The sequence below is a fragment of the Oncorhynchus gorbuscha genome, linkage group LG07, assembly GCF_021184085.1.
Source record: "Oncorhynchus gorbuscha isolate QuinsamMale2020 ecotype Even-year linkage group LG07, OgorEven_v1.0, whole genome shotgun sequence".
Taxonomy (NCBI): Eukaryota; Metazoa; Chordata; class Actinopteri; order Salmoniformes; family Salmonidae; genus Oncorhynchus; species Oncorhynchus gorbuscha.
Window position 1 is genome coordinate 70,332,308 of NC_060179.1, and position 23,817 is coordinate 70,356,124.

Sequence of the window (23,817 nt, forward strand, 5' to 3'; positions counted from 1 at the left end):
GGTTCGTACCAGTTCAGAACTCTATTTCTCTGGTTGGAACAGTAGAACGGAACAAGATAAATAGTGGTTCTATTCAGAATGAAACGATTGGAAAGGGATTTAGGTTCCAACCTCTGCTCACTTGGCATGCCTACACTTTTACCACGCCACATTAGCCATACTCAGTTCTGCTCTAATGAAAACAGAAGGGGAAAGGAGATGATTGCATTGTTAATGATTGCGCTCTACTGCAGCAACATAATGTGTTTCACTAACAGCCTTGTCTGGGTCATTACTCTGCTAAGCATGGAATGTTTCCCAAATGGCATCCTATTACCTGTTATAGTGCACTACTTTTGACCATGACTGTTTTTTAAAATATATATTTATTTATTTTTCTTCTCCTTTATTTAACCAGGTAGACAAGTTCTCATTTACAACTGCGACCTGGCCAAGAAAGCAAAGCAGTGTGACAAAAATGGGGTTACACATGGGATAAACAAGCGTATAGTCAATAACACAACAGACAGATCTGTATACAGTGTGTGCAAATGAAGTAAGGAGGTAAGGTAATAAATAGGCCAATAGTGGGGGAAGTAATTACAATTTAGCAATTGACACTGGAGTGATATGTGCAACTTGAAATACTGGTGTGCATAAGAGCAGAAAAACAAATATGGGGATGTCAGTAGTTGGTTGGATGGGTTATTTACAGATGGGCAGTGTAAGGCTGCAGTGATTGGTAAGATGCTCTGACAGCTGACGCTTAATGTTAGTGAGGGAGATGTGTCTCCAACTTAAGTGATTTATGCAATTCGTTCCAGTCATTGGCAGCAGAGAACTGGAAGGAAAGTTGGCCAAAGGAGGTGTTTGCTTTAGGGATGACCAGTGATATACAGTGGGGCAAAAAAGTATTTAGTCAGCCACGAATTGTGTAAGTTCTCCCACTTAAAAAGATGAGGCCTGTAATTTTCATCATAGGTACACTTCAACAAAATGAGGGGGGGAAATCCAGAAAATCACATTGTGGGATTTTTTTATGAATTTATTTGCAAATTATGGTGGAAAATAAGTATTTGGTCACCTACAAACAAGCAAGATTTCTGGCTCTCACAGACCTGTAACTTCTTCTTTAACATTGTCCAAAGAAGGCCCAGATGTATACAAAATGGTGTCGTCTGCGGAGACGTGGATCAAAGAATCACCCGCACGCAGCAAGAGCGACATCATTGATGTATACAGAGAAAAGAGTCGGCCCGAGAATTGAACCCTGTGGCACCCCCTTAGAGACTGCCAGAGGTCCGGACAACAGGCCCTCCGATTTGACACACTGAACTCTGTCTGAGAAGTAGTTAGTGAACCAGGCGAGGCAGTCATTTGAGAAACAAGGGCTATAGAGTCTGCCGATAAGAATACGGTGATTGACAGAGTCGAAAGCCTTGGCCAGGTTGATGAAGACTGCTGCACAGTAGTCTTTTATCGATGGTGGTTATGATATCGTTTAGGACCTTGAGCGTTGCTGAGGTGCACCTGTGACCAGCTCGGAAACCAGATTTCATAGCGGAGAAGGTACGGTGGGATTTGAAATGGTCGGTGATCTGTTTGGTCACTTTGCTTTCGAAGGCTTTAGAAAGGCAGGGCAGGATATATATCGGTCTGTAGGTCAATATCCTCCCAGGATACCCGGGCCAGGTCGATTTAGAAAGGTCCACTCGCAGAAGTGTTTTAGGGAGTGCTTGACCGTGATGAGTGGCGGCTGTTTCACCGCAGACCCATAATGGACACAGGCAATGAGACAGTAATCGCCGAGATCTGGGTTGAAAACAGCAGAGGTGTATTTAGAGGGCAAGTTGGTCAGGATGATATCTATGAGGGTGCCCCATGTTTACGGATTTGGGGTTGTACCTGGTAAATTCCTTGATAATTTGTGTGAGATTGAGGGCATCTAGTTTAGATTGTAGGACGGCCGGGGTGTTAAGCATATCCCAATTTAGGTCACCTAGAAGTATGAACTCTGCCCCCCATTCAATCAATTCACATATGGTGTCCAGGGCACAGCTGGGTGCTGAGGGGGGTCTATAACAAGCGGAAACCGTGAAGGACTTGTTTATAGAGATGGATGTTTAAAAGAAGAAGCTCGATCTGTTTGGGCGTAGACCTGGATAGTTTGACAGAACTCTGCAGGCTATCTCTACCGTCCCCTTTAGCAGTTCTGTCTTGACGGATTCAGGATTCAGACACGGCTAGGACGTCTGGGTTGGCAGAGTGTGCTAAAGCAGTGAATAAAGCAAACTTAGGGAAAAGGCTTCTGATAACATGCATGAACCCAAAGATTTTTTTTGGTTGCAGAAGTCAACAATTGAGAGTGCCTGGGTTAACCTCTTCATCACCAGAGGAACAGAGTAGGATGAGGGTACGGCTAAAGGCTATGAGACCTGTCAGTCTAGTGCTTTGGGAACAGAGAATTAAAGGAGCAGATTTCTGGGTGTGGTAGGAAAGATTCAGGGCATAGTGTACAGACAAGGGTATGGTAGGGTGCGAGTACAGTGGGGGTAAACCTAGGTGTTGTTTTTATCTCTGAAGGCGCCAGTTAAGCTAGGTGCAGTCTCCGAATGTATGGTGGGTGGGACAAGGGGGGCTTTCTGAGGCATGTTGAGCAGGACTAGGGGCTCCGCAGTAAAATAAAACTGAGAGCTGCCCTAAACAACAGTATACCAGGTATATTGACATTTAGAGAAAGGCATAAAGCAATCACAGGTGTTGATTGGGAGAGCTGAGACGGCAATGGGTAAACCGCTAGGACAACAACAACGGGTAAATGGTGATGAATGGGCAGAGAGGGTCAGTTAGCGACACACAGGGCCTGAGTTCGAGGCTGGGACCGACAGATAAACAAAATGAAGTGTTAATGAACAGTCCAGCAGGCATCAGCTCTGTAGCCGAGAGATCATAGGGTCCAATGAGCAGTAAAGATGAAACGGAGCTGTTCAGTAGTCGATAACTATGCAAGGCGAGATGGAGACGCAGCGTTCAGGAAGCTAGCAGGCCGAGGCTAGCAAATTGATCAACACCAACATCCACAACGCAGAGGCCGGTTGAGAGCACATCGGCCGAAGTTACGTCCGCAGACCAGTTGTGATGGATCGGCGGGTCTCCGTGTCGACAAAGGGTCCAGTCCAATTGGCAAGAGCGGTATTGTAGTTGGTGTACTTTGTTTGCTAGCTGGGAAATGGGCCTAGCTAGAGGCTAGCTGGTGCTTGCTTCTAGACAAGGGCGTTAGCCACTCGGTAGCAACTAGCTAACCTCTGATGGTGGTTCCAGTTATAAGGTTAAAAAATAGCCGATCTGTACCATGTTGGTGAGGCAGGTTGCAGGAAGGTATGTTTAATTTGAAAATGGAAAAAATTGATTGAAATGTATACAAAAGACAATACGAAAACAAACATGCTCCGCTATCTTACTGCTCTTACTGCTCCGCTATCTTGGTCTATTGGGTCAAAAGTAGTGCACTATATAGGGAATAGGGTGCCATTTGGGACACTTCCAGTGTGTGTAGAGAGCTACGCTGCTAAAAACAACCCTATAAAATATTGATGAACCTAATGAGGACAGAACACTGCCAGTGTTGGTCTAAAGGAGAGGATGATGTGGATGGGGATTTACTGGGCTTTGATGGTTGCCTTGAAGCCAATAAGAGGCTATCACAATTAGGGTTGGAAACTTTACAGGAAAATTTCCAGAATTTTTCCATGGGAAGTTAAGCCTGGGAATTTTGCTTAAATTCATCAAAGTTAGCTTATAACAGTTAGCCTTTTTTGTGGGATACACAAGGCAATTCCAGGTCTTGTGGCATATTTTGGTTAAACTACCCCCAATTCAATGGAATTGCAACCCTCTGCATACACAATGCTTTCTTGTGCAGCTGATTCTTGCCGCAGCATACATGTTGGACCCCAAGTAAGAGACGTAAGAGAAGAAATCCGTACTGCTCTGCCCACTTCACTGTTGCTCCAAGCAGATGAAACTGCAGCTCTGAAATACATCAAAAAGCATGAAGACTTCTGCCTGAAGCCCATACACGCAGCAGCATACATGTTGGACCCCAAGTAAGAGACGTAAGAGAAGAAATCCGTACTGCTCTGCCCACTTCACTGTTGCTCCAAGCAGATGAAACTGCAGCTCTGAAATACGTAAAAAAAAAGCATGAAGACTTCTGCCTGAAGCCCATACACGCAGCAGCATACATGTTGGACCCCAAATATGCTGGCAAGAGCATTCTGTCTGGTGTAGAGATCAATAAGGCCTACAGTGTCATCACTACCGTGTCTCGCCACCTTGGCCGGGATGAGGGCAATGTTCGTGGCACTCTGGTGAAGTACACTTCCAAGCAAGGGCTTTGGGATGGAAATGCAATATGGCAGTCGTGCCAACATATCTCATCAGCCACCTGGTGGAAGGGACATCGTGGATCGGAGGCTCTTTCCCCTGTTGCCTCCTTCCTCTAAATCCCACCAACATCAGCCACTTCAGAGCGCAACTGGTCCTTGTTTGGGAACACACACCAAAGCACGCAACAGGCTAACCAATACAAGGGTTTAAAAATTGGTGGCCATCTGGGCAAATTTGAGGCTTTTTGAACCTGACAATGAGCCATCCTCAACAAGGGTGGGAAGTGACAGTGAAAATGAGTCTGATGTTCAAGAGGTGGACATTGAGGAGATCCAGGGAGAAGACATGGAAGTCTGAGAGGAAGACAACCAAAGCCTTAGTTTCTAGACATTTTACAGATATTGAAAATGTTTTTGGGAGATGCGATGGATCATTCAATATTCCCTTTTGTTGTTTAGTGAAATCAGTCAACTCATTTAATTAAAGTTAAATTCGTAACTAAAGTCTTTTTTTTTTCTATTGGAAGGATTTAATCATTTGCAATTGTCTACTTATGATAAGGTAAAAGGTTTGTTTGTCTCGATATTTTATGGTAAATATATCCAACACAAAAAACATCTACATTTAAATGGTATTAATTTGCATATTTCTGTTAATTCCCATACATTCCCGTTAATTCCCACGGAAAATTTCCATCTCTGAATATTCCCAAAAATATGCAACCCCAATCACAATATTAAATGCATTTGACATTTGGTGTATATTTTATGTTATCGTCATGTGAGTATTTAAAACAATTTTGTAGGACGTAAGTAACTTCAGACATGCATTTATACACAAACAACATCTACATATATACAAAATGCATGTTTATATACTAAGTTAGGGTCTGCTTTTACCTGTGTAGATGTGTTACTGAGTCTGACACGGTACAGCCAGGGGGGTGATGGAGGACCAATGGCACGGCCTCAAGTACTACTTCCTGGTGACATCAGCCAATCAGCAGCCTTCCTGGACTTAAGGGGCTCCCGCCACCCCTGTGTCACCAAAACCTTCTTCGGTGATGACTTCATCCCTAATGACATTGCTATTGGGTGCCCTGGCGGCGAGGAGGAGGGCCAGGAGGATAAAGGACATGCACCCTGCGTGCTGGTCACTGGGCCTAACATGGGAGGAAAGTCGACTCTTATGAGACAGGTATGGGTTTTTCTTTCAACTTTGTTTTTCCCAGAGAGAAAGTGGTTGTGCTGCAAGATCACACATTAAAGACGACAAATAAACATTTAACGGAAATGGCAGTTGATCTTGAACCTCACCTAGGTCGTGTGTACTTTTGCTTCTCCTGTAGTTGTTGGCTTGAAGTTGTTAGATTTCCATCTGTGGTGGTTCTGTGTTCCTGGCACAGTCTGGACTAATATGATTCTGGATTTCCTTGGTCCTGATGTGTATTATTTCCTGTGCTTGGACACTCTTCCTGCAGTGTGGTCTGGTGGTGGTCTTGGCCCAGTTGGGTTGCTATGTTCCTGCTGAGAGCCTGTCCTTTACCCCTGTGGACAGAGTCTTCACCCGGTTGGGAGCATCGGACCGTATCATGGCTGGTAAGGACTCGTACCCCACTCCCCAGCAAGTGAATGGGTGTGTCCCAATTTTTCTGAAGTGTGGACTTGTGCACTGCTCCCCGTGCATTTTAAAAGTATTTGATTGGTGTAAGCATGGGCAACTGGGAGTTTTAACCATATTTATTCAACCTTTCCTATTAAGTGTGAAGTGCACACGTGGGGCATAAGGGTTGAGAATTGGGATACATAAGTGTTTTCCGCGAGTCCCAGGAGTTCCTTAAGATGTCCTCCTGAACTAAGTGAATGTAACCCTGGCCTGTGTGTTCCAGGGGAGAGCACCTTCTTTGTAGAGCTCAGTGAGACTGCAAGTATCCTCCACCATGGGACCAAGCACTCCCTGGTGCTGCTGGATGAACTGGGTAAACAACGCATCTCTTATCTATTTGTCTGTCTTAAATCTTAACATGGTGTGGGTACTACAAGAAGATGTAGCTTTAGGGTTCATCCTCCACTTCTGAGGCATAGTTCTTTGGCCAGTTTCAGACCCAGAACTAGTTTGGGACTTAAAAGCATGATCAATGGAGATTCTCTTTTGAACATGTTTTTAAGTCAGACTTAATCTGTGTCTGGGAAATCGGCCCATAAATTGAGAGAGAAACTGATCCGTTGTGTTACAGGAAGGGGCACAGCCACATATGACGGCACAGCGATAGCCAGTGCTGTGGTGAACGAGCTGGCGAAAAGGATCTGCTGTCGTACCCTCTTCTCCACACATTACCACTCCTTAGTAGAAGACTACACCAACAACCCTGCTGTACGGCTCGGACACATGGTGAGGAGACGGCACACACACAAGCTCAATGATAATCAACACAGTACACGGACATAACAATTCAATGACAAATATTGTGCCTTCGGATTTTATACGGCTGGACACGTTATTTTCAGCTCTGTCAATCAATCACATATTGTAGACTGTTTTATAGCCATATCAAATAATTCTGGGTAACAATTACGTACTGTTCTAACTAGGTTTCCAGCCAACCTTTTTATGTGAATAAAGTACATTTCGGATAACAAATGGCAGGACTGATGGAAACTTTCCAAATGTCCACACAACACATACGCTAGACAATGTGGGATCTTTTTGTGTCGGTAAAATTAATTATGCTAAAACTGTCGGTGGAAATCATTTTCTTCGCAAATATTGATAACCATCATATCGAAGTATGTAATGACATCTTGTGTTCCTCCTACTACGACTTGTCAGGAGAGCTTGCAGTTTTTTAGGCTACAGATGAAATCAGTTATGAACTTCATAGGCTGGTGAAAGTGCAGGGTGAGGAGCTTGATGCTCCTTTCCAATAAGGAAGATCTTATTCTATTCACATGATGATAGATGCTTGGCTGTTTGACAAATTAAAAAATGATTGCTCGTTTGTCCATAACAAATTCATGAAGGCTGTACGTGTGTTCTAGCCAACTGCACATAGATAGCGTTATTCATTGGCTAGACTAGAGCCAACCTGCCAGTATCAGAGTGGGCACACTGGCTATATAACGCAAAAGAAAGGAAAACCATCAGTTAAAAATGCGATGGAAACCTATTTGACTTGTATTTTTTTTTTTTTTTACTTACGAATTTAACCGCAATCTATTTTTGTGCCCTAAGTCATCACGCACATCCTTTTAAATGCAACAAGTCAATTTTATGGAAACACATCTCTGGAAGGAACATTTGAAATATAGTTTTATGATTCGTTTAAAAAAATATTTGCGTGAAAATCTGTCGCCAATTGGATAAAAACCTAACTACTATAATAGATTTCCATTTAAAATGGGCAAAAATAGCTTTTTAGCTAAACTTAATCTCAAGCAACAATTTTCCTAGGACTGTCTGGGAGGAGAAACTGAAAACTACCTGTTATTAGCAGAGCAGTTTGGAACTCTTTGCTAATAGTCTATTAAGCAAACAGTAAACATAATTGACTGCACTGGGCCTTTAATCAACCAGTCAGTCTTCCCCTATCAGGTTTGTATTGTGGAGAAAGAAGGAAATGAGGACCCTAGCCAGGAAAAATCACCATCCTCTATAAGTTCAAGCAATTAACCCATCAATTAACCAATCACTGTTCCCCTCAGGCCTGTATGGTGGAGAATGAGGGAGATGAGGACCCTAGTCAGGAGACCATCACCTTCCTCTACAAGTTTATCGCGGGAGCTTGTCCTAAAAGCTACGGTTTCAACGCTGCTCGCCTCGCCAACCTGCCTGAGGATGTTATACAATCAGGCCACAGGAAGGCCAAGGAGTTTGAGAGGAGCACCATTTCCCTACGAGTCTTCAAGTATGTGTTAACCTGTAGTTACAGTGAAGTCGGAAGTTTACATACACAGCCAAATACATTTCAACTCAGTTTTTCACAATTCCTGACATTTAATCCTAGTAAAAAATTCCCTGTCTTAGGATCACTACTTTTATTTTAAGAATGTGAAATGTCAGAATGTTAGTGATTTATTTAAGCTTTATTACTTTCATCACCTTCACAACTTTAGAAGTATGCTTGGGGTCATTGTCCATTTGGAAGACCCATTTGCGACCAAGCTTTAACTTCCTGACTGATGTCTTGAGATGTTGCTTCAATATATCCACATCATTTTCCATCCACATGATGCCATCTAGTTTGAAGTGCACCAGTCCCTCCTGCAGCAAAGCACCCCCACAACATGATGCTGCCACCCCTGTGCTTCACGGTTGGGATGGCGTTCTTCGGCTTGCAAGCTTCCCTCTTTTTCCTCCAAACATAACGATGGTCATTATGGCCAAACGGTTCTATTTTTGTTTCATCAGACCGGAGGATATTTCTAAAAAATCAGATCTTTGTCCCCATGTGCAGTTCAAACCGTAGTCTGGCTGCTTTATGGCGGTTTTGGAGCAGTGGCTTCATCCTTGCTGAGAGGCCTTTCAGGTTGTCGATATAGGACTCGTTTTACTGTGGATATATAGATTTTTATTTGTACTTGTCACACTAAAGTATGTTCTTCTCTAGGAGACAGAACGCGTCTCCTTCCTGAGCGGTATGACTGCTACGTGGTCCCATGGTGTTTATACTTGCGTACTATTGTTTGTACAGATGAATGTGGTACCTTCAGGCATTTGGAAATTGCTCCCAAGGATGAACCAGGCTTGTGGAGGTTTACAATTTGTTTTGATGTCTTGGCTGATTTTCTTTAGAGTTTCCCATGATTTCAAGCAAAGAGGCAATGAGTTTGAAGGTAGGCCTTGAAATACATCCACAGGTACACCTTCAATTGACTCAAATGATGTCAATTAGCCTATCAGAAGCTTCTAAAGCCATGACAATTTTCTGGAATTTTCCAAGCTGTTTAAAGGCAGTCAACTTAGTGCATGTAAACTTCTGAACCACTGGAGTTGTGATAGTGAATTCATCTGTAAACAATTACTTGTCATGCACAAAGTAGATTTCTTAACCGACTTGACAAAACTATAGTTTGTTAACAAGAAATCTGTGGAGTGTTTGAAAAATGAGTTTGATGCCAACCTAAGTGTATGTAAACTTCCGACTTCAATTGTACATGTAGAAGTAAACTGAGTATACCAAACATTAGGAACACCATAATAGTGAGTTGACCACTGCCTTTTTGCCCTCAGAACAGCTTAAATTAGTTGAGGCATGAACTCTACAAGATGTCGAAAGCGTTCCACAAGGATGCTGGCCCGATGCTTCCTATAGTTGTCAAGTTGGCTGGATGTCATTTGGGTTGTGGACCATTCTTAATACACACAGGAGACTTGTGTGTGTGTGAAACCCAGCAGCGTTGCAGTTCTTGACAAACTGGTGCGTGTGGCACTGACCTTTCTTGTCTTGGCCATTCACTCTCTGAATGGCACACATACACAATCCATGTCTTAATCTGTCTCCTCCCCTTCATGAACACTGAACAAAAATATAAACACAACATGGAACGTGTTGGTCCTGTGTTTCATGAGCTTAAATAAAAGATCCCAGAAATGTTCCATACGCACAAAGCTTATTTCACTCGAATTTTGGGCAAAATGTGTTTACGTACCTGTTAGTGAGCATGTCTCCTTTGCCAAGATAATCCATCCACCTCACAGGTGTGGCATATCAAGAAGCTGATTAAACAGCATGATCATGTGCTGGGAACAATTAAAAGGCCACTCTAAAATGTGCAGTTTTGTTACGCAATTCAATGCCACAGATGTCTCAAGTTTTGAAGTGGGGTACTATTGGCATGCTGACTGCAGGAATGTGCACCAGAGCTGTTGCCAGAGAATTGATTGTTTTAATGTAGTTTTAGAGAATGTGGCAGTATGTCCAACTGGCCTCACAACCGCAGAGTGTGAAACCATACAAGCCCAGGATCTCCCCATCCAGCTGCTTCTCCTGCGGGATTGTCTGAGACCTGCCACCCTGACATCTGTGTTTGCAAACTGTCAGAAACCGTCTCGGGGAAGCTAATCTTTGCTCGTCATCCTCACCAGGGTCTTGACTTGACTGTTGTTCGCAACAGACTTCAGTGGGCATATTGCTCACCTTCGATGGCCGCTGGCATGCTGGAGAAGTGTGCTCTTCACGGTTGAATCCTGACAATTTGATTGCACAGAGACCTGTACATAATTTCTGGAAGCTGAAACTGTCCCTGTTTTTCCATGGCCGTCATACTCATCCGGAAGTGTCATCCATTGATCATATTTGGGATGCTCTGGATCGGCATGTATGGCAGCGTGTTCCAGTTCCTGCTTCTGTCCAGCAACTTTGCATAGCCATTTAAGCGTGGAACATTCTACAGGCCACAATCAACTCTATGTAAAGGAGATGTCTCGCTGCCTGAGCCACACCCCTTTAAAAATGTTTACGGTATCTGTATTCCCAGTAATGTGGAATTTATTTAAATTGACTTTCTTTATGAACTGTAACTCAGTAATTGTTTTTGTTCAGTCTACATTAATTTAACAAGTGACATCAATAAAGGACCATAGGGTTCACCTGGTCAGTCTATCAGGGAAAGAGCAGGTGTTCTTAATGTTTTCTATACACAAGTCTTCAAGTAACTAGTGTTATTTTTCCTTTTTGCTCCACAGGAAGCTGTGTTTGTATGCTGAAGACCCCACAGCAGCCAGCACACAGTTTGCCTTGCTCCTCCGGATGATCAGCAACCTGTGAAGATGAAGCCGTTTAGTTTTTTGGGCCTGTTTCAAGAGAACTTTACATTTCTAATTTGAGTGTTGTATCGGGTAGAATAGGAAACTGTCTTCAGTCTATTTGCAACATTTAAAACCTTTCACATACATGTTTTGTTCTTTGTCATTTGCTCTTCTCCCCTTTCCATCACAAATCACTACTGTTATGATCGAATAAAGTTTATTTAAAAAAAGACCACTTTCCTCTCTAGGAAATGAAACCCTTTTAATTCACACTAGCATCTACAAAATGGTTATTGAATACTCCACAATATATTAAGTCTAGATGTTATGGTACATGCATACAATTCTGGCTGTTTGAGAACCCAGTCACCGAAACACATGAATGGGAAAGCAATAACCATATACTGGTTATATTTAAGAGCTTTACTTTAGAAAAGGATCTCTGGCAATGTGAAAATATTTGCCTTAACCTGGGCTCAGATCGGTTTGTGTGGCATTGCCAACGGGATATGACATAACCAGAGGCGTTTGCAAGACAGCTCTGGGACCAGGCTAGAAAAGCGCCAGGACAGCTGTGAGTTCACAAGACTTAGGGCTAGATTCAGTCAGTATCGTAGAAGATCTGCATTATAGCTCGATTTAAATTTGAAAGGCAATGTCATCGGTAAACGCTGCACGTCGGCTCAGTCAAATGTCCTTTACATTTTAACGCGTAAGATACCAATTGAATCCAGCCCTTAATACTTTTGTCATTTACAGAGGTTTACCTCCAGTGTGGTCCAAATAATAGGAAATATGTAGCATTCATGGTTCCTTCTCTCCATATTGAAGATAAATGTATTTGGGTGTTCAGAGTCAAAACAAAAATGGCCACAGTTCTAGATCAATTCTAAAAGTTAACAAGACCAATGTATTTTTCGCAGCTTTTCTTAAGTCTCTTAAAATAGTCAACATTGCTGGAGAAAATGTTGCTGTTTTCTTTCACAGAAAGAATGTAGATACTGCGACATTCAAGTCCATGGGGGGGGTAAAACCAACAAAAAAAACTAAGACATTCAAGTACAGTAACATTTCTGCATGAAAATACAAAACTACATGAGAAAAGCATTTTAAAATATTTTTTTCTTAAAAAACCCCCGAAGTGCTAGGTCATTTTTTTTCTGTAACCATACATATACCAGCACAACGGTTTGCTGCCAGAGACAGAAGCAGTGTGTGGCGAGGCGCTGCCTCTGCCTGAGGAACTAGTTCCTCGTATGGCTCTGTACAATAACTGCAGTCTGACTTCACTTGCCCACTTTGCCAAGAAAGGGAGGGGCATTAATGTCTAGCGTCCATCCACAACTCCGCTATAAAGCTGAAATGCTTCCCATGAATTCTCCAACCTGAGTCAATATCTGACATGGCACACTATTCAGTTCATAGGGTACTTTTCACTAGGACCCTAATACTGGCCCTGGTCAAAAGTAGTGCCCTATGAAGGGAATAAGAATACCCATTCATCACCGACCAAGTGCCATTGCCTCCTCGTCACCATGTTGTTGGGAAGAAAAATAAAGAGGGAGAAGCGGTGCAGGCAGTCAGTGCATCCACAGCGGAAATGTCATGTCTCCTTTCAGCTTGTCCATCACAACATCCATATTTATTTACATTGTGATAAGTTTGTATTTTTCATCCTCCCCATAGATGGACTAGTTAGCTGAGCAAACAGGAGTCTCTGTCAAATGACACCCTATTCCCTACAGTGCACTAGTTTTAACCAGGGCCAGCATAGGGTTTGAGTCAAAAGTAGTGCACTATATAGGGAAAAGGCCTGGGGGGGGGGGTCCAGCTCAGTTGTGTTGCAGCGTATTGGACTCTATAGGAGGGGCTGAGTCGTACAGTGTGTCTGTGTCATGCGTGGGCTCTCCGGCTAGCGTGCAGGGGTTTGACAACGTCCCGGCTCCACAGTCACAGAAAAATCTACAGCGAAGACAAAAGAAAGAATTATGCTGGAAATGACATGGAAGACTAAACTACCAACTGATCAGCTAGCCACTGAAATACTAGCAGACATCCAGTTGGATCTGTAGACTACATTTTTAAAAATTAAAGTCAATTACTGACGATATACTAACACATTTGAATGCAACATTTCATTTGGCAAGAGGAAGAGGTTCTGCAACAACACCAGATATAATTTGCATATCTACAAAGTCATTTAGAATGAAGTATCGCTGTAAAATACAGTGCGTGTGTATGGGTCTTATTAACAAGAGAAGAGTAACGTACCTATCATGCCTAATGAACTCGACGTCGTGCCCCTGGTGGCACTTCTTGATGCAGTTCACACAGATGGCGTTGCGGTCTGTTGTGTTACAGGTGTGACACCTGACCACACGGAGGGACAGAACACAGAAACAGGTGATGAGCCAACCGAGTTGTCCAGGTTACATCAATTAAAGTGGACAGCTGGGGCAGAAAGCTGGATCAATGAGTTAGCCAGCTAACTGTCCAACATTGCTTGAAATATTGTTATCTTTAGAACATAGTGTTCTCAAATCAACCAGAAAGTCAAGAGTTAAGTGGCTGTTTATTAAAGTTTAAATGGCTAATTTAATAATCCTGCTTTCTGGAAAATCCCACTGGTAGAAGTTAGATATAAGGTAAGAAATTATTACCTGTAAAAATCGTGCATTGGATAGCTGGTGTAACTTGAAATCTTGTACAGGCACTGACCTCTGCTCACAGCTTTTTCAATGGCATCTTGATTGTTCATTATTTTGTTATCTGGGGAGACAGGAGGTCAGGTGTAGTTGGATCAGTCCAGGTACAGAGAAGAAAAAGTAATGAGGCAATTTAAGATAATTCCATTTTGACAAAGACTAACTGATGTAAGTAGATCCTACAATGCTAGATTCCAGGAATAAAACATCCACAAATCACATCATGGTGACACATTGTCTCCCCCCTCTTACCTTTCATTGTAACGTTGACACCAGATGCGAGAAACAACCCTCCAAAGCGGTTATTGAAGATCTGATTGCCCTCCAGGGTTGCCGTGGCATGATTGGTGATCTCAATACCTGGTGGACAGAGACAGGTCAGGATCAGCGTGGAGGAAGTGGAGATTCAGGCCTGACCCCTAAGCACTATGCACTTGTGGAGATCCAAGAGGATTTGATTGGTATAAGCAACATGGTGTAACTTCCACATTTTGGATTGGGCCTCACTCTGTCTACTATTAATCAAAAGGATACAAAGCAAAATACTGCTAGGCTGTGTTCATTAGGGCACACAATGGAAAACAGAACATTTGGATTTCTTATTGGACAAATCCACGTAGTCCCTCCCTCTCATTTCATTCCACTTTCCACCATATGGTGCCTAATGAACAGACCTGGATTGAACCCTGCTTTCTAGAATTGCATAATGCACCTGCAGCGAAGCCGTCAAATATTCTGTTCTTCCTCAGGACGGGGTGGCTGTTGGTGCTGATGAGGACCCCTGCCTGTGCATTCCTGAATATATCATTCTCCTCCAGTAAACCTCGTCCTCCGTTGAATATACAGATGCCTCCGTCTCGCCCGTCGTGGATCTTATTCCTCCGGAGGGTGGGGTTGCTGTCAGTCTTTATCCACACCCCCGCCATGGCGTTGTCAAAAATCTCATTGTCCTCAATGAAGCCCAAACCTGAAACGGAGTCAATATATCAGCCAATGGGTCTCCCTTTCATTTATCCTGGTTAGAAGGTTCATGAGGGATCATCTGAATTACACAGGATTTTAATTGGTCCACTTCACTCAGAACCTGTGAGTCCAGAGTGTCTTCACTGTTCTGCACATGAATTTAAAATGTAGAAAGGTACACGTGTGCTTGCTTCACGCCTATCCAGACAAGATCAAGCAGTGTGAGAGGAGGATGGATAAAGACAGAATAATAGATACTGGTTTCTCACCTGAGTTGTAAACCAGAATGCCTCCATTTTGACCTCCCCAGATCTTGTTCCGTCTGATTTTGGGATTGCTGCCAGTTCTGTTACAGTGGGAAACATTAACCATCAATCAATCAATGCATATAATAAAACATTGATAGTGCTATAATAAAGCTCATATCACTGTGATGTATTACAACATGCACTACATGATCTACACAGGTTGCCATTAGGTCCCATTGTATGGTTGGCCATTCATTTTGAGTTCCTGCTCCATCACTGACCTGATTTGAACTCCGGAGTACATGTGGTTGTAGATATCATTGTCCTCCAACACTCCATGGCCGTTGTCGTAGAAGTAGACACCAACCTGTATGACCCACACAAGGCCAAGTGTTTAGTTTGCAGGTTATTGTCAAATTTCATTCATTCATCTGTAAGAGATGAGTAGCCCATAGAGCCATCTGAACAGACAGACGGGTCTCTCTCCATCTCCATACCTGTTTCCCACTGTGTATCCTGTTCCTCCTGAGGACAGGTGTGCTTCCTGTGGTCACCCAGACTCCTGCCAGCGTGTTGCTGTACACCTCGTTCTCCTCTATCACCCCCTGTCCCTTTTCATGCTACAGGGGAGACACACAGATTCATTACATTACTAATACCCTTATCCAACGAGAACTGCCCTGAGTCCACTGACTACAAGATGGCTCTGTATCAATTTACATGTTCGTCATTTAGCAGACAGACACTCTTATCCAGAGCGACTTACAGGAGCAATTAGGTTTAGGTACCTTGCTCAAGGGCACATGGGCCGATTTTTCACCTAGTCGGCTGGGGATTAAAACCAGCAACCTTCGGTTACTGACCCAACGCTCTTAGCCACTTGGCTACCTGCCTAGCGTTTTAGAGCAATTTATTTTCAGACACTAATAAGGTGGGCTAGCAGTTAAAGGATTGCAAATAAACCACAGCTATATGTCTCGTAAGTATTTGCCTACACGTTTTTTTTAAATACACATTTTATAAAAGTTATAAGAAAGCCCTACTTACCACATAGATGCCCCCATGCTGTCCGTCGTGGATCTTGTTGTGTCGTACGATGGGGCAGCTGTTTGTCCTGATCTGGATCCCTGCCAAGGCGTTACCGTAGATGTCGTTCCCCTCGATGAGACCTCGCCCATCACCGAATATGTAAACTCCACCCTGGTTACCGTTGAAGATAGCGTTGCCCCTGTGATTGACACAACGTGGGAAAATTTCATCAGAGTATCCATTTACACATCAGAATCAATATAAATTAATATGGTTTGTATAACAGACAATAGCGCAAGCGATATAAAAAGCGGGAAAGAGAAGTGGGGAGAGGGCGATAGAAAGTGTTTGACTTTAAAACCCCACTGACCTTATTGTAGGATCACTATTGGAGGTGATCCACACTCCAGCAAAGTTGTTTGCATAGATCTTGTTCTCGATGAACTGTCCTCGGCCCTTCTCATGCACGTAGATCCCTCCCGTCTGTCCGTGGTGGATCTCACAGCGCACCACCGTGGGGTTGGCGTACGCCTTCACCTCGAAGCCAGCTATGCGGTTCCTGTGGATGTTGCAGCTCTCAAAGTAGCCCTGCAGGGGGTGACAGTCACAGTCAGTCACAATAGTTAGAATGCCAAGGCTCTCTCTCAATTCTCTCTCCTTGCCTCCTTTTCCAAAAGCATTGGAGAAGATGGTCAGTGAGGAGGAACCTTGGACCTTCTCTAATACGTTTCAGAAGAGCAAGGTGCTAAACTGTTCTTTCCTCTTGAGAAAATTACCTCAATCCGATGTCTTATGTAACTAAGCTACCGTGTGAGTAGGAACACATTTACATGTTTTTAAAAGGGAAAAGCTGTGGATTAAGGCTTATGTAACTAAAATCAGCGGTGCGTCTCTAAAACCTACACATGGATTAAACTACAAGCCAACGCTTCTCTTGAAGAAGAAACGGCTGCAGACTGAGGTTCTACAGTACAAAGGTTCTTCCTCAATTCTTCTTTCCTTGTTCCCTCGCATCCTATCCTTCTCAAAACACATTGGAGAAGAAGGTCAGAGGGGAGAGACCTTGGATTTTCTCTTGCAATAGGTGAGAGGATGCAAGAGATGGTACGATGAATTGAGATGGCGCCTTAACCTTAAGTCACTACAGTAGACAATGAACTGGCCACAATGGGCCAATATGGAGTGTCATCTCAGTGGTAGCCAGACCAGACCAATAGAGACCAGACCAATATGGAGTGTCATCTCAGTGGTACCCAGACAGACCAATATGACGTGTCATCTCAGTGGTAGCCAGACCAGACCAATAGAGACCAGACCAATATGGAGTGTCATCTCAGTGGTACCCAGACAGACCAATATGACGTGTCATCTCAGTGGTAGCCAGACCAGACCAATAGAGACCAGACCAATATGGAGTGTCATCTCAGTGGTACCCAGACAGACCAATAGAGACCTGACCAATATGACGTGTCATCTCAGTGGTAGCCAGATCAGACCAATAGAGACCAGACCAATATGGAGTGTCATCTCAGTGGTACCCAGACAGACCAATAGAGACCAGACCAATATGGAGTGTCATCTCAGTGGTACCCAGACAGACCAATAGAGACCTGACCAATATGACGTGTCATCTCAGTGGTACCCAGACCAATGACGTGTCATTTCAGTGGTAGCCAGACCAATAGAGACCAGACCAATATGGAGTGTCATCTCAGTGGTAGCCAGATCAGACCAATAGAGACCAGACCAATATGACATGTCAGCTCAGTGGTACCCAGACCAATGACGTGTCATCTCAGTGGTAGCCAGACCAATAGAGACCAGACCAATATGGAGTGTCATCTCACCATGCCGTGGTCGAAAGTGAAGACGCCCACGTCTCTGCCGTGGTGGATGTGGTTCCGCCTGATGATGGGGTTGCCATGGTTTTTCACCCAGATCCCAGCCAGAGCGTTGTTGGAGATCTCGTTGTCCTCATAGATACCCTGGAAACACAGAGTGTCAGTTTCACAGCAGAATCTTGGAAATGGAATTATTTGAGTTATCAAGTGTCATAAGGAAAGAGAGGTGTGTGTGTGTGTGTGTTTGCATTACCTACCTGTGCATGGTCGGTAATGTAAAGCCCCACGTTCTCACAGTCGCTGATGTTGCAGTGTTTAATGGTGGGACAAGCTCCCTGGCCGCTCACACAGACCGCTGAGCCCACTGAAATAAACAGGTGTAGAGCCAGCAAGGTCAGCATGCTAGAGCCATGTGAATCGACTAAGTTAGACTTCTCAGACAGATACTAACTGTCTCAATTGAATGTGTTGAAGACACTGAAAATAGCTAGCATAGCTCCAGCATTATTTTAAAGAGTAGAAGCCTATGTGCTATGATAATTATTATGTATTTGGGAGTAAAAATGCAATCCAAAATGAAAAGGCCCTATAAATAACCAAATCAATCAATTCCCCATAATTGGACTGCACTAAGTAGGTCTGAGAGGGTAATACTATGTTTTATGAAAGGCATGTAGGTCTGGGGCGACATTGTGTTGTAAGGTACCTGTGCAAGTGCTGCGTATGATACAGTGGTCAATGCTGGGGCTGCAGTTGACTGTAATCTCCAGACAGTGGTGGGCGTTGTGGTGCTGGGCAGACTTATCGTCAGGATTAAACTAAAGGATCACAAACATACGGGAGTTAGACAAGTTAATTACATGACTAAGATATTACTAAGACATGACAAACGTCAGGCTAAAAGTCAATAAAAGCTTCTGCTAAATGGCATATATTATATAACTAAGATATGAGTCATGTTCATAAGATATATGACTAACAACCACAACTGATATGTCAAGACTGCCCTTTGTTTCAGACCAGCTGTATTTATAATGACACGTGGACCACTAATGTACAGAGTTCCTGCATACAGTCAGGCAGCTAGGCTAGAGTCATATTACATAATAGCTCACCTTGATGGTCATGTAGCCAACGTACGCGTCCTCTGAGCCCTCCATGAAGACAAACGTGGAGTCTCTGGTGTTCTCAATGATCACTTTGTCCGCTACTTTACCAGGTGCTGTTGAAAAATGAACGTCGTTAGGATTAAAAGGACGAGGTTAGGAAGACAACGTCGAGCTAAAAGGTGTCCAGCAATGACAATCAATTAACCTAGTTAACAGGTCAAGTGGTATAACTCAGTGGGGGTACTTGAGAAGACTCCTGAGACCACAGGCCTACAAGCAGAGCAAAATGGATTTGGTGGTACAGTAACCCAAAAAGGTTGGGAACCACTGGTACAGATAGACAACGAACAGACAGACAGTAGGGCAACTCAATAATGAATACGTGCCAGCTCCGATCATTGTGATGGGTGACTCTATGTAGATCCACTCGTCAGTGTAGACCCCTGAGTGGACGAATATGAGGCCGTCAAAGTGGGCCTCCTGAACACCCCCCAGTGCATCCTCTATGGTGTCATAGTACTGAGGAAGAGGCAGAACAGAGAAGTGTGTTAAAGCCAAGTCACAGTGAACACATGATGACAAATCACTCAATAACAACCTTAAAACAAACAGAACTCTTTGGGCCAGTTTCCCAGATTAAGAAGCCTAGTCCTAAACTAAAATTTAGGCCAATATAAATGGACATTCTTCAATCAGTGTGCATTTTAGTACAGGACTAGGCTCAATCTGTGTCAAGGAAACTGGCCATTAAACTCTCTGAAACAAACAAACAACTCTTACAAGCATGTTCTCTCTTCCTTTGTATCTGGCAGGATTACTGTAGAAGTGTTCTGCGAAGCCTGTCTTCACATGTGCTCCTTTATACTGAAAGCAGAAAAAGAATGAATCTAGCCATTGCTATTATTACACAGTAATACTTATGGTGAGATACCTTCTAGAATCACAGCAACCTCAAGTGATATTAGACTCCACTGGGACTCTGTTCTTGCATGCATACGTCTGTACAAACCATTGACAGTACGTTTTAGCAGCAGCAGTATCTACAATGCATTCAGAAAGTATTTAGACCCCTTCACCCTTTTCACATGTTACAGCCTTATTTTAAAATGGATTAAATACACAATTTCCCTCAATCTACACACAATACTACAAAATGACAAAGTTTAGATTTTTTTGCGAATGTACAACCCCCCCCCCCCTGAAATACCTTATTTTCATAAGTATTCAGACTCTTTCCTATGAGACTCGAAATTGAGCTCAGGTGCATCCTGTTTCCATTGAGCATCCTTGAGATGTTTCTACAACTTGATTGGAGTCCACATGTGGTAAATTCAATTGATTGGACATGATTTGGAAAGGCACACACCTGTCTATATAAACTCCCACAGTTGACAGTGCATGTCAGAGCAAAAACCAAGCCATGCGTTTGAAGGAATTTTCTATAGAACTCTGAGACAGGATTGTGTGGAGGTACAGATCTGGGGAAGGGTACCAACAAATTTCTGCAACATTGAAGGTCCACAAGAACACAGTGACCTCCCATCATTCTGAAATGGAATAAGTTAGGAACCACCAAGAGTCTTCCAAGAGCTGGCCGCCCGGCCAAACTGAGCAATCGGAGAAGGGCCTTGGTCAGGGAGGTGACCAAGAGCCCGATGGCCACTCTGTCAGAGCTTCAGAGTTCCTCTGTGGAGATGGGAGAACCTTCCAGAAGGACAACCATCTCTGCAGCACTCCACCAATCAGGCCTTTTAAGGTAATGACCAGACGGAAGCCACTCCTCAGTAAAAGGCACATGACAGCCCGCTTGGAGTTGGCCAAAAGGCACCTAAAGGACTCCAAGGCCATGAGAAATGAGATTTTCTGGTCTGATAAAACCAAGATTGAACTCTTTGGGCTGAATGCCAAGTATAATGTCTGGAGGAAACCTGGCACCATCCCTACGGTGAAGCATGGTGGTGGCAGCATCATGTTGTGGGGATGTTTTTCAGCGGCAGGGACTTGGAGACTTGTCAGTACAGAGAGATCCTCGATGAAAACCTGCTCCAGAGCTCTCCGGACCTCAGACTGGGGTGAAGGTTTCCCTTCCTACAGGACAACGACCTTAAGCACACAGCCAAGACAACGCAGGTGTGGCTTTGGGACAAGTCTCTGAATGTCCTTGATTGGCCCAGCCAGAGCCTGGACTTGAACATCTCTGGAGAGACCTGAAAATAGTGCAGCAATGCTCCCCATCCAACCTGACAGAGCTTGAGAGGATCTCCAGAGAAGAAGAATGGGAGAAACTCTCCAAATACAGTTGTGCCAAGCTTGTAGCATCATACCCAAAAAGACTAGGCTGAAGTCACTGCCAAAGGTGCTTCAACAAGGTAATGAGTAAAATGTGATATTTCAGTTTTTATTTTGAATACATTTGCAAATTTAAAAATAAACTTTTTGCTTCGTCATTATGGGGTATTCTGTGTAAATTGATGAGGATAAAAAAAAAACATTTGGTGAATGCACCAATTTGTAAGTCGCTCTGGATAAGAGCGTCTGCTAAATGACTTAAATGTAAATGTAAATGTAGAATAAGGCTGGAACGAATCAATTTGTATTTGTCACATGCGCCAAATACAGTGAAATGTTTACTTACAAGCCCTTAAGAAAAAAAGTGTAAACTGTATTGTTCGTTAAGGAAGTATTTACTGAAATATACTGAAGTAAAAAATAAATAGATTAAAAAAAATAATTAAGGAGCAACAATAAAATAACAGTAGCGAGGCGATATACAGTAGGTTCTGGTACAGAGTCAATGTGGAGGCTATATACAGGGGATACCGGTACAGAGTCAATGTGGAGGCTATATACAGGGGATAGCGGTACAGAGTCAATGTGGAGGCTATATACAGGGGATACCGGTACAGAGTCAATGTGGAGGCTATATACAGGGTGTACCGGTACAGAGTCAATGTGGAGGCTATATACAGGGGATACCGGTACAAAGTCAATGTGGAGGCTATATACAGGGGATACCAAGCTATATACAGGGGATACCGGTACAGAGTCAATGTGGAGGCTATATACAGGGGATACCGGTACAGAGTCAATGTGGAGGCTATATACAGGGGATACCGGTACAGAGTCAATGTGGAGGCTATATACAGGGGATACCGGTACAGAGTCAATGTGGAGGCTATATACAGGGGGTACCGGTACAGAGTCAATGTGGAGGCTATATACAGGGGGTACCGGTACAGAGTCAATGTGGAGGCTATATACAGGGGGTACCGGTACAGAGTCAATGTGGAGGCTATATACAGGGGATACCGGTACAGAGTCAATGTGGAGGCTATATATTATATACAGGGGATACCGGTACAGAGTCAATGTGGAGGCTATATACAGGGGGTACCGGTACAGAGTCAATGTGGAGGCTATATACAGGGGGTACCGGTACAGAGTCAATGTGGAGGCTATATACAGGGGGTACCGGTACAGAGTCAATGTGGAGGCTATATACAGGGGGTACCGGTACAGAGTCAATGTGGAGGCTATATACAGGGGATACCGGTACAGAGTCAATGTGCGGAGGGGGCACCGGTTAGTCCAGGTAATATGTAGGTAGAGGTAAAGTGACTATGCATTAAGTGTTCAGCAGTCTTACGGCTTGGGGGTAGAAGAAGACTTTTGGACCTAGACTTGGCGCTCCGGTACTGCTTGCCTTGAAGTAGCAGAGAGCAGTCTATGACTAGGGTGGCTTGAGTCTTTGGCAATTTTTGGGGCCTTCCTCTGACACAGCCTGGTATAGAGGTCCTGGATGGCAGGAACCTTGGCCCCAGTGATGTACTGGGCCGTACACACTACCCTCTGTAGTGCCTTGCGGTCGGAGGCAGAGCAGTTGCCATACCAGGCGGTGATGCAACCAGTCAGAATGCTGGTGGTGCAGCTATAGAACATTTTGAGGATCTGAGGACCCATGCCAAATCTTTTCACTCTCCTGCGGGGGAATAGGTTTTGTCGTGCCCTCTTCACAACTGTCTTGGTGTGTTTCGAACATGACAGTATGTTGGTGATGTGGACACCAAGGAACTTGAAGCTCTCAACCTGCTCCACTATACAGCCCCGTAGATGACAATGGGGGCGTGCTCGCTCCTCTTTTTCTGTAGTTGTTATCCTGGCACCACACTGCCAGGTCTTTGACCTCCTCCCTATAGGCTGTCTCATCGTTGTCGGTGATCAGGCCTACCACCGTTTTGGCGTCGGCAAACTTAATGATGGTGTTGGAGTCCTGTTTGGCCAGGCAGTCATGGGTGAACAGATAGTACAGGAGGGGACTGAGCACACACCCCTGAGGGGCCCGTGTTGAGAATCAGCGTGGTAGATGTGTTGTTACCTACCCTTACCACCTGGGGGCGGCCCGTCAGGAAGTCCAGGATCCAGTTGCAGAGGGAGGTGTTAGTTCCAGGGTCCTTAGCTTTGTGATGAGCTTTGAGGGCACTATGGTTTTGAATGTTGAGCTGTATTCAATGAATAGCATTCTCACGTAGATGTTCCTTTTGTCTAGGTGGGGAAAGGCAGTGTGGAATGCAATAGAAATTGCATCATCTGTTGGGGTGGTATCCAAATTGGAGTGGGTCTAGAGTTTTTGGGATAATGGTGTTGATGTGAGCCATGACCAGCCTTTCAAAGCACTTCATGGCTACAGACCTGGGGTCTGAATACTTTCCGAATGGACTGTATATGGTTGAGTAACAGTGAAGGTAGAGGTCAGAGGTAACTGTTTGTAAACAATCACTGTCCTGAGATCAGAGGTAACAGTGAGAGT

At 43.9% G+C, this 23,817-nt stretch overlaps 2 protein-coding genes across 4 annotated transcripts in view; one reads left to right on the plus strand and one right to left on the minus strand.

Moving 5' to 3' along the window:
* msh6 (mutS homolog 6 (E. coli)) overlaps positions 1–11,347 on the plus strand; it is a 32,328-nt gene extending 20,981 nt beyond the window's left edge. Inside the window, exons 15-20 of the mRNA XM_046357370.1 lie at positions 5,276–5,565; positions 5,849–5,966; positions 6,257–6,346; positions 6,605–6,759; positions 8,070–8,272; positions 11,053–11,347. Of these exons, the coding sequence (XP_046213326.1) occupies positions 5,276–5,565; positions 5,849–5,966; positions 6,257–6,346; positions 6,605–6,759; positions 8,070–8,272; positions 11,053–11,134 (938 nt within the window). The 3' untranslated portion in view covers positions 11,135–11,347. The remainder of the gene's footprint in view (positions 1–5,275; positions 5,566–5,848; positions 5,967–6,256; positions 6,347–6,604; positions 6,760–8,069; positions 8,273–11,052) is intronic.
* LOC124040308 (F-box only protein 11-like) overlaps positions 11,316–23,817 on the minus strand; it is a 39,674-nt gene continuing 27,172 nt past the window's right edge. For 2 of the 3 annotated variants that reach the window (XM_046357372.1, XM_046357371.1), the window contains exons 6-21: positions 19,791–19,874; positions 19,397–19,529; positions 19,017–19,123; positions 18,608–18,719; positions 18,159–18,265; positions 17,908–18,045; positions 16,431–16,648; positions 16,079–16,259; positions 15,529–15,651; positions 15,313–15,398; positions 15,053–15,129; positions 14,533–14,787; positions 14,073–14,180; positions 13,776–13,884; positions 13,387–13,485; positions 11,316–13,077 (exon numbers count right to left, since the gene is read on the minus strand). In XM_046357372.1, coding sequence (XP_046213328.1) covers positions 12,948–13,077; positions 13,387–13,485; positions 13,776–13,884; positions 14,073–14,180; positions 14,533–14,787; positions 15,053–15,129; positions 15,313–15,398; positions 15,529–15,651; positions 16,079–16,259; positions 16,431–16,648; positions 17,908–18,045; positions 18,159–18,265; positions 18,608–18,719; positions 19,017–19,123; positions 19,397–19,529; positions 19,791–19,874 — 2,067 coding nt within the window. In that variant the 3' untranslated portion in view covers positions 11,316–12,947. The remainder of the gene's footprint in view (positions 13,078–13,386; positions 13,486–13,775; positions 13,885–14,072; positions 14,181–14,532; positions 14,788–15,052; positions 15,130–15,312; positions 15,399–15,528; positions 15,652–16,078; positions 16,260–16,430; positions 16,649–17,907; positions 18,046–18,158; positions 18,266–18,607; positions 18,720–19,016; positions 19,124–19,396; positions 19,530–19,790; positions 19,875–23,817) is intronic. The other variant, XR_006839700.1, reaches the window with a different exon arrangement.